General features: G+C 43.2%; 1 protein-coding gene across 1 annotated transcript in view; it reads left to right on the top strand.

The window, feature by feature from the left end:
• Positions 1-16,676, top strand: part of DCP1A (decapping mRNA 1A) — a 62,373-nt gene that overhangs the window by 40,231 nt on the left and 5,466 nt on the right. The window contains exons 6-8 of the mRNA XM_061196994.1: positions 1,803-1,916; positions 13,231-13,980; positions 15,940-16,005. Coding sequence (XP_061052977.1) covers positions 1,803-1,916; positions 13,231-13,980; positions 15,940-16,005 — 930 coding nt within the window. The remainder of the gene's footprint in view (positions 1-1,802; positions 1,917-13,230; positions 13,981-15,939; positions 16,006-16,676) is intronic.

Genomic DNA, 16,676 nt, shown 5'->3' with positions numbered 1-16,676 from the left:
AACATTTACACCTTCCATCTTAAGAACTTGTTGTGAGCAGTGTTTTCATTTTATATTGGGTTGGCCCAAAAGTTCGTAACATTTTGTGGAGAAACCGGAACAAACTTTTGGGCCAACCCATTATATTTTCTGTAATACAATTCAGTTCCAAGTATTCCCCATAAGGTGTTGATACTGGTTGATGGTGGTGTTGCACAAAGAGGTATGTTAGAAGATAAGACAATTCATAAGCTTTCACAGACTATTTCACCTCTGCTTAAATGGGTAACATTGAGTAAATGGTGTTCTGAAATAATACAAGGACTAAGTCATTTGAATAGAAAAAAATGCGTATTATCCATTCATTTCACATTCAGTACCTACTCCTGTACTAGGCACGTATCTTTATAGTATGGTGTCAAGAAAGTTAATCAGTCTCTGAACTAAAGTTTGGAGCTTCTTTTTTTAAAAAGTCCGGTCCCTTGACTGTTCTAAACTGTTCTAAACTGTTTTTGGTACCTATTTTGACACAGATAATGCTCACTAGATGCTTGATTATATAGCCTAAATATAGCTTAGTTTCTAAAAATTCCATGTCCATCTAGTGATCTTTTTTTTAGGATTTTTTCTAAGAACAAAGATACAAGTTAACAGGAATTTTTAAACGCTTTATTACAATGTTTTGTCATCTGTGATAGTGATGTTTAGAGACTTTTTTTAAAATTTATTTATTTATTTTGGCTGTGCTGGGTCTTAGTTGCAGCATGCACGCTTCTTAGTTGCGGCATACATGCGGGATCTAGTTCCCCGACCAGGGATCGAACCAGGCCCCCTGCATTGGGAGTGCAGAGTCTTACCCACTGGACCACCAGGGAAGTCCCTAGAGACCTTTTTAATTTAATTTTTTAAATATATGATGGTGTTAGAGTACTTGTACATTCATATGTCCAAAAAAATGAACCTCAACCTAAATGTAACACTTTATACAAAAGTCAACTTAAAATGGGTCAATAGATCTAAATGTAAAAAATAAAATTACAAAAATTTAGAAGAAATATATATTTACCATATGACCCAGAAATACCACTCCTAGGAATTTACTCTAGAAAATGAAGCTTTTGTCCACACAAAAACCTGTACATGAATGTTTGTAGAAGCTGTATTCATAGTCACCAAAAACTGGAAGCAACACAAATGTCCTCCTATAGGTAAATGGTTAAAAAACTTTAAGATGGTTACGGAAAAAACCCAAATGAACTTTTTGGCCAGCCCAATACATACAACAGCTTGGATGAATCTCAAAGGCATTATGCAAAGTTAAAGAAGCCAGCATTCCATTTATATGACATTCTCGAAAAGACAGAACTAGTGCCAGAGAACAGATCACTGGTTGCCAGGAGTGGAGGGAGGGCATGACTGCAGTGGGATAGCCCGAGGGAGTTTTGGGGGGTGATCAATATGTTTTATATCCTGATTGTGGTGATAGGTACACAGATAGAACTGTGCACTCCAAAAGTTAATTTCACCATATATTAACTTAAAAGATAAAATGGAAAAGAGTACATGATAAAGTAATGCTACTTGCTTTTCCTTAAAGGGGTTATAGAAATAACAGTTGTTACTAACACTGTTGTCTAAAATCAGGTGCTCCGCTTTCTAGAAATTTTATTGTACAGGTTAATTTACATGCAGGTCCAGAGCAAACATTTGGGGGGATTTTATGCTTGACTTTTAAAATAATGTTTCTAGTAACCTTGAATGCTGTTTTGTGAGCCAAAGAATAGCAAGCTTTTCACATGATATACTTTTCCTTCTAATTTAAGAATCAGATGGGCAATTCAAATATCTCCAGCCCTGGGTTACAGCCAAGTACTCAGATCTCCAATCTGGGAAGCACCGAGACTCTAGAAGAGACGCCATCCGGGTCCCAAGATAAGGTTTGTACAGCTAAAGCCCTAACTTCATCCAAGGTAACCTAACAGAGTCAACATTTTGTAAGGATTTTAATGCAGTACAAGTTTGATTTGTTGTTCATCTGTCAAAGTATGTATGTACAGGCAGCAACGTAATGTCATCCTCTCATGTCATATCCCCTGGTCCATGTAACTATCTTTCATCTGGATTTTGCCGTAGCCTTCTGTCTGGTTTCCCAGCATTTGCCCTTGCCACTCCCTCCCCTATTCTTAACCCAGCAGCCAAAGTAATCCTGGTATAACATAAGTTAGATCATGGCCTTCCTCCAGTGGTATCTCATCTCACTCAAATAAAAGCCAGAGTCATGGCAGTGGCTCACAAGGCCCTACCTGATCTGGCCCCCCTAACCCTGGACTCATCCTCTATCTTTCTGCCTTGCTCCCAGCCTCATTGGCTTTTCTGCCTTTCCGCAAATGTGCCACACATGCCCCTGCCTCAGCACAGGCCTTTGCACTTACAGTTCCCTTGGCCTGGAAGACTTCCCTCCTAGAAGTAGCTTGCTTCCTTTCTTCCTTCAGATCTCTAGTGTCTTCCATAAAAGTGAGAGCCTCTCTCACCACCCTATTTTATTTTATTTATTTATTTAATTTATTCATTTATTTATTTTTGGCTGCATTGGGTCTTTGTTGCTGCACGTGGGCTTTCCCTAGTTGTGATGAGTGGGGGCTACTCTCCATTGTGGTGCACGGGCTTCTCATTGCGGTGGCTCCTCTTGTTGCAGAGCACGGGCTCTAGGCACATGGGCTTCAGTAGTTGTGGCTCGCAGGCTCAGTAGTTGTGGCACACGGGCTTAGTTGCTCCGTGGAATGTGGGATCTTCCCAGACCAGGGATCGAACCTGTGTCCCCTGCATTGGCAGGAGGATTCTTAACCACTGCGCCACCAGGGAAGTCCCTCACCACCCTTTTTTTTGGCTGCGTTGGGTCTTCGTTGCTGCACACAGGCTTTCTCTAGTTGCGGCGAGCAGGGCTGGTCTTTGTTGTGGTGTGCGGGCTTCTCATTGAGGTGGCTTCTCTTGTTGCAGAGCACGGGCTCTAGGCGCACAAGCTTCAGTAGTTGTGGCACACGGGCTCTAGAGAGCAGGCTCAGTATTCGTGGCACACGGGCTTTGTTGCTCCACGGCATGTGGGATCTTCCCTGACCAGGGATTGAACCTGGGCCCCCTGCATTGGGAGCACAGAGTCTTAGCCACTGGACCACTAGGGAAGTCCCAGAAAACCATAGTTTTTTAATTAAACTTTTTATTTTGAGATAATTATAGATTAATATGCAGTTGTAAGAAATAATACAGAGGGCTTCCCTGGTGGCGCAGTGGTTGAGAATCTGCCTGCCAATGCAGGGGACACGGGTTCAAGCCCTGGTCTGGGAAGATCCCGCATGCCGCGGAGCGACTAGGCCCGTGAGCCACAACTACTGAGCCTGCGCATCTGGAGCCTGTGCTCCGCAACAAGAGAGGCCGCGATAGTGAGAGGCCCGCGCACCGCGATGAAGAGTGGCCCCCGCTTGCCACAACTAGAGAAAGCCCTCGCACAGAAACGAAGACCCAACACAGCCAAAAATAAATAAATTAATTAATTAAAAAAAAATAGTTTAAAAAGAAAAAAAGAAAAAGAAAAAAGAAATAATACAGAAAGATGCATGTCCCCTTTACCCATTTACTCCATTGATAACAGCTTGTAAAATACAGTACAATATCACAACCAGAATATTGACACAATATACCCATCTTGTTCACATTTCCTCAGTTTTATTCGTATTCATTTGTGTGTATGTGCATGTGTTTATTTAGTTCTATGCAATTTTATCTCATGTAGAGCTTTGTATGTCTTCCACCACAGTCAAGATACAGAAGACTTCCATCACCACAAGAATCCTCTGTGTTGCCCTTTTGTTATCGCGCTAACTTACATGTCACACCCTCCCAGCCTTCTTCTGGCATCCCTAACCCCTGGCAGTGACTAATCTGTCTCCAGGTCTGTAATGTTGTCATTTCAAGAATTTTCTATAAATGGAATCATATATAACCTTTGGGGATTATGTTTCTTCACTCAGCATAACTCCTGGAGATTCATTGAAATTGTTACGTATATCAATAGTTCCCCGTCATTGCTGAGTGGAATTAACATTTTTAACCATTAACCTGTTAAAGGACATCTGAGTTGTTTTCAGTTTGGGACTATTATGAATAAAGTTTCCATGAACATTTGTATACAGGTTTTTGTACATAAATTCCCTTTACTCTGGGATAAATGCCGAAGAGTGCAAATGTTGGGTAATTTGGTAATTGCATGTTTTAGTTTAATAAGAAACTGCCCTGCCATACTGTTTTCCAGAGAGGCTGTACCATTTTACATTCCCATCAGCAATGTATCTATAAAGTTTTTAGGTATGTAGATGGTAATTAAGTTAAACCACATTTTGTGTACCACATTCCTTTCCTCCATTTTTACTGTATTTGGACTTAGGATCCTGAAGGTCAAATATATATTAGAAGCAATGCTGTGTTTTAAAAAAATCAAAGAAAAAAGCAGTGCTATATAAAATTTAATTTTTAAAAAATGTATGTTAAGAGAGGCGGCAAGGGAAGGAGCAGATTCCTTCTGGTCTGGTTTATCAGCCAGTGGGCCAGTCACTTCCCCTTTCCTTCTGAATCATGGGATTAAGGATTCTTGCAGTGCCTAACTCACAGACTTACTGTGAGATCCAAATGAAGAAATAGACCCTCAAAAACTCCATTTTATAGCCAAAGTGACAGCATTTTGTAAAATATTGAGATCTGGATATTGTCAGAGCCATGTCTAAAATTAGCTAAAGTCTGTAATCGGCCCTGCATGCACATTGTATGTTGGTTTAGTAACACTGCCATCTAGTGCTGAGGAGCAAGTAATGCTGTCAAGCCTTAATAGTATCAAATTTTATTTCAGTTTCATAATTCACTTATTAAAATTCCCTTGGGACTATTTCCCTAGTTTGTTTAGTATTGTCTTTTTGGTTCCTATGGTTAAGAATAATCGTATCTTCTAGTGTGCCCAGGGCACTATCAGGTAGGAAATCTGACATGGACACAATAAATCCAAACAGAAATATGAAGTTCTCTAAACAGCAAGAGCTATGGGGTGAGGAAGGAACAGTGGAAAATCTGATACAGTTTTGTTGTTGTTGTTGTTTTGTTTCTTGGGGTTTTTTTTTTTAATATTTACTTATTTATTTGGCTTTGCTGGGTCTTCATTGTGGCACGCGGGATCTTCACTGCAGCATGCAGGATCTTCGTTACAGCACGTGTGATCTTTTAGTTGTGGCAAGCGGGATGTTTAGTTGCGGCATGCGGGATCTAGTTCCCTGAACAGGGATCGAACCCGGGCCCCCTGCATAGGGAGCTCGGAGTCTTAGCCACTGGACCACCAGGGAAGTCCCCTGATACAGTTTATTAGAATTTTTTTGAGTACCGTATATGGTGTCACTCACTGAATTCCATTTCCCAGGGGCATGGTCAGACTAAATCTTGATTTAAGTGAGGCATTACAGAACTCAGAATCCAGTCTTTAAAGATGAGTAAAGAATAAAATTTCACCTTTTCTATGGATGATGGAAGATGAATCCATGAATAAATAAGCCCAGCTACTAGAGGAATGCAGCCAGTTTTTCTTATCAGAGGCAGAGAAGTGTAGAGAGGGTCCTGTCCACCTCAGAGACTATAAAGCTTTGGGGAGTTTGTGTGGAGACGCGTGCTCTGCCCACTCAGCCTCTTGCGACTGATTCAGCCAGTTACATATTTCCAAAAGTTCGTACCTTTTGACTTGTATCCACCTCTTAGTAATTCAAGTCTTAGCTGCACCTCTGTTCCCCAGGGGATCATATCACCATTCAGTTGAGTAGGTAACCTATCATCTGCTTGATGGACATCTCAGTATGGTGGCATAATGGTCAAGAATATGGACTGTCTTGTTAGAACTAGGTTGGAGTTTGGTTCTGTTGTTGTACTTGGTCATCATCTATAAAATGGCAATAATCATAGTACTGCCCTCACCGATTAATAGAGTAATGCGTGTAAAGTGTGTAGCACAGGGCCTCATGTGTAATGAGCGTTCTGTCTATGATAACTCTTATTGCCCTTGTAACCTCATTTATTCTGCCTCATGTGAGATACCTCTGAAACCCTAAAGCTTTACCACACACCCTATTCCAGAGAAAGTCTGAGAATCTGTCTCTGGCCTGACAGAAGTTGCAGGGAAGCAGCATGGAGAAATTGGAAACTTTCTGCTGCTTTTGCCGTCAGAATTCAGCATTCTACCATATGGTTTCATTATTTATTTACTTATTTACTTATTTATTTATATTTATTTAGGCTGTGCCAGGTCTTAGTTGCGGCACGAAGGATCTTCATTGAGGCATGGGGGATCTTTTAGTTGCGGCATGCAGACTCCTTAGTTTCGGCATTCGAACTCTTAGTTGCAGCATGCATGCAGGATTTAGTTCCCCGACCAGGGATCAAACCCGGGCGCCCTGCATTGGGAGTGTAGAGTCTTACCCACTGGACCACCAAGGAAGTCCCATTTTTTAATATGAAGTAAATTTTGTACCATTAGAAATACCAGTTTTGGGGGCTTCCCTGGTGGTCCAGTGGTAAAGAATCCACTTTCCAAAGCAGGGGACTCAGGTTCGATCCCTGGTCAGGGAACTAAGATCCCAACTAAGATCTGTGGGGCAGGGCTTCCCTGGTGGCGCAGTGGCTGAGAATCTGCCTGCCAATGCAGGGGACACGGGTTCGAGCCCTGGTCTGGGAAGATCCCACATGCCGCAGAGCAACTAGGCCCGTGAGCCACAACTACTGAGCCTGCGCGTCTGAAGCCTGTGCTCCGCAACGAGAGGCCGCAATAGTGAGAGGCCCGCGCACCGCGATGAAGAGTGGCCCCCACTTGCCGCAACTAGAGAAAGCCCTTGCACAGAAACGAAGACCCAACACAGCTAAAAATAAATAAATAATAAAAATAAAGGAATTCCTTAAAAAAAAAAAAAAAAAAAAAAAGATCTGTGGGACAACCAAGCCCGTGCGCCACAACTACTAAGCTCTCGTGCCTCAACGCTAGAGCCCGCCCTCACGCCACAACTACAGAGCCCACACGGTCTGCAGCCTGCACACCACAACTAGAGGGAAGCCCACGTGCTGCAACGAAAGATCCCGCATGCCTCAACAAAGATCCTGTGTGCAGCAACTAAGACCTAACACAGCCAAAAAAAAAAAAAGAAAGAAAGAAAATAAATAAATATATATATATTTTTTAATGGAGGATTTAGAGAGACTTTAAAAAAAAAATACCAGTTTTTTTCAACAGTCTTAGATATATGTATTAATTAAGTAAATATTTATTAAATTTATACTTCAAAGTAGGCTGTGTTTTTCTATACTGAAATAAACATTATCATCAAGCACCATAAGACATTCACCATTCTAATCGTCTTGGAAGGTGATTTTTTTTTTTTTAAATATTTATTTATTGATTGATTTGGCTCTGTCGGGTCTTAGCTGTGGCATGCGGCATCTTTCCTTGCGGCGTGCAGACTCAGTTGCGGCACGCAGGCTAAGTTGCCCCACAGCATGTCGGATCTTAGTTCCCTGACCAGGGATCAAACCCATGTCTTCTGCATCGGAAGGCAGATTCTTAACCACTGGACCACCAGGAAAGTCCCTAGAGATACCAGTTTTTAAGTGTAAGTGTAGAAACATTTCACATGTAAATGTGGGTAATGTTAGTTGTTCAAAAGTTGATTTGTGTTCCACTAGATAGGTAAAAATTGCTACCTGGATCGTGTCATTTATGAAGCCTAAGGTGTATCTCATGGTGAGGCCTCTCCGTGTCCTATTGTTTGATTGCTCCTTTTCTTATAACATAAAATAGTATTCTTCCCTGGAAAAGACTCTTAAGTTTCTGCAAGATAGTCCCAATGTGGTCTGTGATTTTTAAAGTAGGTATGTCTAAATGTTGGTTTGAGCGTGTGTATATATATATATACACATATATATAAAAGAATATGGTGGTTAAGATCTACGTAATTGGGAATTCCCTGGCAGTCCAGTGGTTAGGACTCTGCGCTTCCACTGCAGGGGGCACAGGTTCAATCCCTGGTTGGGGTACTAAGATCCTGCATGCCGTGTGGCGTGGCAAAAATAAACTACATAATTTGCGTTAATGAATAAGAATTAGTGTAGTTTTCCAGCACTTCTTTTTTTTTTTTTTTTTTTATAGGAATAGTCCGATTTCTTACTCATCACTAGGACTTTTTATTTTATTTTTTTTTATTTTTTTTTTTTTATTTTTTTAAAGATTTATTTATTGATTGATTGCTATGTTGGGTCTTCGTTTCTGTGCTAGGGCTTTCTGTAGTTGCGGCAAGCGGGGGCCACTCTTCATCGCAGTGCGCAGGCCTCTCACTATTGTGGCCTCTCTTTTTGCAGAGCACAGGCTCCAGACGCGCAGGCTCAGTAGTTGTGGCTCACGGGCTTAGTTGCTCCGCGGCATGTGGGATCTTCCCAGACTAGGACGCAAACCCGTGTCCCCTGCATTAGCAGGCAGACTCCCAACCACTGCGCCACCAGGGAAGCCCCTCCAGCACTTCTTTTGCCAAGCAGTCTTCACCATTTTGTTCTAAACATGATGTGTAAAAAAGGAATTAACCCAACTCAAAAATGGGCAAAGGGGGAACTTCCCTGGCAGTCCAGTGGTTAAGACTCCGAGCTTCCACTGCAGTGGGCGTGGGTTCAGTCCCTGGTCGGGGAACTAAGATCCTGCATGCTGCATGGTGCAGCCAAAAAATAATAAATAAATAAATAAATTTTTAAAATGGGCAAAGGGCTGAATAGACATCTCTCCAAATAACACACACAAAAGGCCAACAAGTGTTATGGTAATGTAAAATGGTACAGCAGCCCTGGAGAACAGTTTGACAGTTCCTCAAAAAGTTAAAATGTGGAATTACCATATGATCCAGCAATTCTTTTCCTGGATATGTACCTGAGAGAACTGAAAACAAGGACTAAAACAGACACTTTTACACTAATGTTCTATGAAGCATTATTCATAACAGCCAAGAGGTGGAAACAAATTGTCAATCATCAGATGAATGGATAAACAAAATGTGGTATATACGTACAATGGAGTGTTATTTAGCCTTTAAAAGGAATGAAATTCTGGGAATACCCTGGCGGTCCAGTGGTTAGGATTCTGCGCTTCCACTGCGGAGGGCACAGGTTCGATCCCTGGTTAGGGAACTAAGATCCCGCAAGCCGCGAGGCACAGCCAAAAAAATAATAATAAAAATTAAAAATAAAAAGGAATGAAATTCTGATACCTGCTACAACATGGATGAACCTTGAAAACATGCTAGGTGAAATTAAGTCAGTCACAAAAGGACGAATATTGTATGATTACACTTATACAAGGTAGGTAGAGTAGGCAAATTTATAGATACAGAAAGTAGAATAGAGATTACCGGGGTCTGTGGGTGGGGCATTGGGGGTGACCGGGAGAGAAGATAGGGAGTTGTTTAATGGGTACAGAGTTTCTGTTAGGGTTGATGAAAAACTTCTGTAAATAGACAGCATTGTGAGTATTCTGAATGCCACTGAATTTTACACTTAGGTATAAATATGGTTAAATATGGTTAAAATGGTAACTTTCGTTATGTATATTTTACCATAACTTTTAGAAATGGGAAGGGGGAAGGAATTGTCTCTCTGCTCATCAGCAGACATTTATGATGCCAGGGATCCAAAAGTGAGTAGATCACAGTGTTCAGCTTGGGGTTGGAACCTATGCATTCTACTACAGTTATGTGGCCTGGACAGAGAGAAAGAGACATCTGTCCCATATCAGATTTCATTGTCTATTTCGGATTTCTTTGAATGGTTTTGAAATGTTACCAGTGAATTTTGAACAAACAGCTGTGTCTTTAATGACTCCTTGCCTCAGGGAACAATGGGGTGATTTATAATAGCACAGCCTCCATATCCCATCAAGTGGTTTTGTTGTTATTATTTTGCATTATAAGGGATGATATTCTAAAAGGATTTGATAGATTTTTAATATCCCCACATATTATTTGATGTTCTTTAAAACATATCCACACACAGATTTATCATAATTGCTGTTAAGAGTATATGTGGGGCAATGTGCTCACCGGTCCCGCAGATCTGTCTCTTGCTTCAACAGTGTTTGGACGGAACAGACCCAGGGACGCCCCTTGCTCCAGCCTCCTACCACCCTCCAACCTTTTTTCCATTCCCAACCTTCGGAGTCAGCCACTCAGCTATCCTTGGCCACCAGGACCAGCTAACACCATTTTTTGAGCTTAACTCCTTATTACCGATCAACCCTGAGCTCCCAGATTCGTCAGAATTATTCCACCAAGGTGGAGGCCGCCATCAACTGCCTGGTCAGCATGCATCTGCGGGCCTCCTGCACCTACCTCCTCTCGGGGCTTCTATTTCAACTGCGACGTCGTGGCTCTGGAGGGCATGGGCCACTTTTTCTGCGAATTGGTGGGGAAGAAGTGCGAGGGTGCCCAGCGTCTCTTGAAAATGCAAAACCAGTGTGGCAGCTGTGTCCTCTTCGAGGACATGCAGAAGCCATCTCAAGATGAGTGGAGTACAAACCCAGGACACTTTGGAAGCTGCCATTCTCTTGGAGAAGAACCTGAACCAGGCCCTTTTGGATCTGCATGCCCTGGGTTCTGCCCGCCCAGACCCCCACCTCTGTGACTTCCTGGAGAGCCACTTCCTAGATAAGGAGGTGAAACTCATCAAGAAGATGAGTCACCGCCTGACCAACCTCCACAGGCTGTTTGGTCCCCAGGCTGGGCTGGGCAAGTATCTCTTCGAAAGTCTCACCTTCAAGCACGACTAAGAGCCTCCAGAGCCCAGCGGCCTTTGAGGAGCCCCTCTGGTGTCAGGGCTTCTGCCTGAAACCCCTCTCTGCAGCCACTAGGCAACTTTTTAACCACCCTGGAGCCCTCTCCCAAGCCTCGGACCAAATGGAAACAATAAAACTTTTTGCAGCAAAAAAAAAGACTGTATCTGGGTTCATATAAGGATGATAATAGCCAACTCCCAATTATTGAATGCTTGTTGGGCACCAGACATTATATCGAGAACTTAATTTTTACAACAGCTCTGTGAGGCAATTAGCCACAGTTGCCCTCAGTTTTCAAATGAGGGAACTACATAGAAATGCTGTAATTTTACCAGTTAACAGCTGGTACTTGAACCTAGGTACTTTTTATTTCAGATCCTAAGCTCTGCAGTTTTCCAGAAGTAAAAATGTAAGGATATGAAACCATATAGTCTTTTGCAGTTCTTCACATCCACAGTGTATGATGAGGTGTTAGTGCTGCCTAGTATTTGGAGTAAGACTGTGAATCTGGAAAATCCCCTGAAGTGCTAGAAAGTGTTGTGACAAGACAGTCTTACTAGTCTCGCTACGGCATTGTTAGCGGGGGCCTGAATGTGCCATGTGAGAGTTCCTTCACCTAAACAAAGCCTCTTGTCACATTAACTTGCCAAGATAAATTATGTTAGCTTTAATATTAATAGAATTCTCTTCATTGACTATTTTCTGAGATATAATGGTTCGGTACGAAATTGTAATTTTTTACAACTGGAGGAGGCTTCTGCCTCTTCCTCCACAACGGCTATTCCGCACCACCTACGCTCTCCCGGCCACCTCTCTCTCACCCAGCAGGTGCTTCTGCCCTCACACCAGGGAGAAAATGGACAGCGGCGCCCCCGAAACTTTTTCTGTCCCTTATGTGTAAGCTCCCCTGCATGCTCAGTCCTCCCTTCCCTGTTGTCCCTCAACAAAGGGGATCCCTAACCCCCTTCCCTTAAGAGCCTGCTGCCCAGAAGCTCCCTCTCTCTTCTTCTCCCCACCCTTCACAGCCCAATGCCCCTGGCAACTGGTTAACACCATTAATTATTTGTCAAGTGGACGCAGCAAACATTGGGGGAAAACTGAGCTTGTTTTCCTGTAGAAATGGGATCATACCATAGTGTTATCATCATTGTATTTCAGATGCAGTGTACTTGAAGGCCTTTATAGACTTTCTGGGGCCCTGAAAATCATGTGTTTTCAGTGAATTTTTTTTTCATGTAAACATATATGTAAACAACTAAGAAGTCCATACACTTTAGGGATAAAACCATAAGTTGAGGCTGCTTGTGTTCTCAGAGTACTTTGTCTCCTAAGAGAATGTAAGCTCTGTCAGGGTAGGACTTTTTTTTGTTACTTCCTGGTATGTCCTTTGGGCCCAGGTCAGAGCAGGACCTGCCCCCCTGTGCATACTCAGCAAATAAAGGTTAAATGAATTCAGCAATACTGCTTGAAGGGAAGGGGCAGGAAAGCTCACAAGTGGGAAGCATGAATATTTCTCCTTTGAGTCGTTGCAGTGGTATCAATAAGCCAGATCACTAAAATATATGTAAATTTAACATGTTCAGGCTTAAATGCTTTGCTTTTTCTTAAGGATTCTGTGATTTGGGAGTAGGAAGGAGGAATGGCTAGCTATTTAAAAAATGGTTAAATTGGGAGGGGCAAGATCGGGGTAGGGGATTAAGAGGTACAAACTACTATGTATAAAATAAATGAGATATAAGGATATATTGTACAGCACAGAGGACATAACCAATATTTTATAATAACTTTAAATGAAGTACGATCTATAAAAATACTGAATCACTATGTTGTACACCTGTAACTAATATAATGTTGTATTAGCTATACTTTAATTTTTTTTAATAGTTAATTTTATTTTCTGGTATTTGAAGCCTAGTCCTCAAGGTGCAATGCCTACCTTTTAGTCAAAAATCATGAAAATAAAGGTAGGATTGCTTGATCAGCATTTGGTCCCTCTGTCCTCTTGAGTGTAATTTCCCTACCATGTGTGACTGACATAGGACAATTAGGCACAATTAACTTTGAAGTAAAGTAATTGCCCCTTCACCTTATATCTGTTTGCCAACAAAAAAAAAGGTGAATTCTAAGCTATCACCTAGAGTCCGGAAAATTGGAATTTTACTACTAATGCAGATTTCTGTCCACCACCTTGGGGAGACCAGATAGATGTACCTAGGCCTTAATCCTGAGGACATCTTCAGTTTGTTCCACTTCCTATTTTCAGACTCCACCCAACCTTGCTTCTGCAAACTGTTTTGGTTGATGGAAAAGAAGTTTAGTTGCGCTGGTTTGCAAGAGATTTCTTTCATTGGGTGGTTTGATTTGTTTTTCAGTCTGCTCCGTCTGGACACAAACATCTGACAGTGGAAGAATTATTTGGAACCTCTTTGCCAAAGGAACAGCCAACAGTTTTGGGTCTGGATTCAGAAGAAGTGGAGAAGCTGCCAGGAGATGCCTCCCAGAAAGAGCCCAGCTCGTTCCTACCATTTTCCTTTGAGCCAGGAGGGGCCCCTCAGTCGGAAAACCTGGGTGTCCATCCTGCTGCCCACCACTCAGTCCAGCCTGAAGTCACCACCCCGGTGCTAATCACTCCTGCCTCCATCACACAGTCCAGCGAAAAGCAGGCCCCAAGCTATGCGATCCCGTTGCACCCTGTGCTTAGTCCTACTCTACCAGCAGAAGCTTCTACTGGACAGGCTCCCCCAAGCCTACCCCGAAACACCACCATGATGCAAGCAGTGAAGAGCACACCTAGACAGAGGTCTCCACTTCTGAGTCAGCCAGTCCCTGAGCTGAGCCACACCAGTCTGACTGCCAGCCAGAGCCCATTCAGGGCCCCGCTGAGTGTGACAAACACAGCTGGTACATCCCTCCCAAGCGTTGATCTTCTCCAGAAACTCAGGTTGACCCCACAGCATGACCAAATACAGACACAGTCACTTGGGAAAGCTGCAGTGGCACCCAGCTTTTCTGCAGCAGCTGGCCAGCTGGCCACGCCTGAGAGCTTCATAGAGCCTCCCACGAAGACAGCAGCAGCGAGAGCCTCAGCCTCCCTGAGCAACATGGTGCTTGCTCCCCTTCAGGTACTGGCAGGAGGGTGGGGGGCTGTAACTGGGTGGGATGAAACTGCAAAGACCTGGATTTTAATTGACAGGAGACAGAGTTGTTTAAAGAGACAGCTGTTGAGTGTGTCAGGAGCTAGAAGAAAGGAGAGATAAGCCTTGCAGTGATCAGCCAGACCGTTGGTAACTGGTGTTGTAACTCAGTTCACTTCCCAAAGTTATTTCAACTGATAAAAGCTAAGAAACTGTATTTTCCTTCCCGGGTGTACATTTTAGGGTTTTTTGTTTATTTTTGCCTAACAGTTCCAGAAGTCCTTATTTGACTCGGGACCACGGATCCAGATTATCCCAATCTTTGTTCCATCCCTGGCTTCCTCAGTACTCTCACTGAGTGCCTGCCTTATGCCAGGAGCGTTAGGGCTGCCATCAGACCATCCCAAATTTGGAGGTCTGGGGTCAAATAAAGCTTCCTCAGGAAACTGATGTTCAGCTGAGATCTGAAGACTCAGTAGAAGTTAGCCAGACCTATTCTAGAAGTAGGAAGAGTGTGTGGAAGCAAGGAAAATAGCACATACAGAGGCCTGGACATGAGAGGGCTTTTGCTGAACTTGCACTGCGGCTGGATCTACGTGGAAAGAAACGTAGGGGAGCAGGTATTCGTTGATGAGCAACACTTTGTAAATTGTGTCAAGGAGTTAGAGGTTTGTTCTAAGGGCCCTAGGGAGTCTTTTAAGTGCTTTGAGCCAAGGGTGGTGTGCCGGGAAAGGAGAAGATGGAAGTAGAATGACCCATCAGGAAGGAGGCTGGGGCAGTCACCCAGGCTTGAGCTGGTGGGGGCCTGCACTGGGGAGTGTGGACACGTGGATTTGTTAAGAAGTAGGATCAGTGGGACTTAGTGGTGAAGTGGGTGTGGGGGTGAAGAAGAGGCTTGTCCCTCAATTTATAAGGTCGGTGAGTTTACAAATGAGGAAGTCAGGTCAGAGTTGGAAGTGACTTGTGCAAGATCACAGAACTGAAAGGGGGTAGAACCTTTCAGGGTTTTAGTCTCGTGCCCTTTAATAATTATAATCCCCAACTCTTAACATTTTACCAAATAATATTATATAGAAGAACCCATCATAATAATTGAATATTATTTCTTAGTTAATGGAGTATTTTTTCCATTCCATTGAAATTCTGTACAGAAAAAGGGGAAACCTAGTGTCCCGGTTACATCATTAAATTGTCATTTTTTGCCATTTCTGTCTGCAGTATAAGGAGGAGAGAAAATGTTCTGTTTAACAGGTAGGTATCACACCCCTGCAGTGTGTCTGCTGCCACTGTTCCTGTTCTTCTGGAAGTACAACCAGCAGTGGTGAATGCCACTCCCTCCAGATTTTGACCTCTGGGATAGCACCCTGCTCTCCAGCATGCCTCCTTGCAAGGGAAGCTTACAGACATGTACATTTTCATTTATGTGGCAGTATTGAATTTTAGGACCTTGGGCTTTATTGAGTTCTAATGTATTTGCTCTACACAGGAAGTTTTTTGTCTCCCAGTGAATGGGGATAAAATTCAGCATGTTGAAGTGTGACTCTGTATGAAGACTATTTAGTGCCACCTGTCCAAAGTTTAAATCACCTTATCAGGAGGTATCACACTGCCAGGATCTTGCATCTCTACAGCCTCAACAGCAAAAATAGGCTTGGGCTGTCCCAGCTCTTATGAGAGACACAGGTTTCAGCTTTTTCCTTAGAGACACTTTCAAGACTTTGCACGCACCCCTGTTCTCGGGTGGAACTGAAGGGGGTCGGGTACTGTCCCAGAGCTCTCATCCTGCATTGTCACAAGTTCTGGTCAGCCTCTCCCCTCAGGAGTCTAGGAACCAGTTCATGTCTGAACTATTCCTTACTGCTGCTAACCTAGATTTTTCCACAGTAACTAAGAAATCTTAATTGAAACTTGCTACATCTGTTCACCTTTTCTTTTTAAACGTTGCAGTCTATGCAGCAAAACCAGGATCCTGAAGTTTTTGCCCAGCCTAAGATGTTATCCAGTGCCATCCCGGTAAGGATTCCCTTTTTCTGAAGAGCACAGTATGTTTAAGTTCTTCTGCTGAGTGTGAAGTAAAACATTGTCACTTGAGTGAAAAGTTTTAGCTTTCAAGCCTAGGCCCATCTTAGATGCCCCCTCCTGCTCCCCTAGGCAGAGTTCATTGCTGTGGCCTCTGTAGGCCTCAAGGCATCTGTCTGCAGTGATGTCTTCCCTGACTGTGTGTATGGGAGGGCAGGGTGGGCCACAGCAGGGGCACTCACTCAGTGTTTGTGAATGGGCGACTGCTGAGAGCAAGTCAGCCTGGTCCCTATGCGTATGAGATTGTCTTTGCCCTGGAAGAGCTGTGGTGTCTCAGTAAACAGAAGGCAGCATCACTACGCTGCTCTCTTTGGCTTCCCGTTGCTCTGACGACAAAGCCTCCCAGGCCTGTGTGCTCTGTGTCTTGCTGTTTCTCCCCTGCCTCATTTTTTAAAAGTTGCCGTCATCCTCCATTACCTACCAGCCTTGACATGCACACTTATTTTTTTCAGTTCTTAAACTTTTACATTCCTTTTGCCTTTGAGCCTTTACACCACTCCTCAAGTCTCAGAATTTAAAGTATAGCCAGCTTCTGACTGGTCTTGTTAACGGGTCTTTTCTGTAGCTTGTCCTGCTGCATGGTGATCGGCGGGAGCTCTCAGCCT

The sequence above is a fragment of the Eubalaena glacialis genome, chromosome 7 (genome assembly GCF_028564815.1).
Source record: "Eubalaena glacialis isolate mEubGla1 chromosome 7, mEubGla1.1.hap2.+ XY, whole genome shotgun sequence".
Classification (NCBI taxonomy): Eukaryota; Metazoa; Chordata; class Mammalia; order Artiodactyla; family Balaenidae; genus Eubalaena; species Eubalaena glacialis.
The sequence above is the reverse complement of the archived record's forward strand: the minus strand, read 5'-3'. Positions and strand labels throughout refer to the sequence as shown.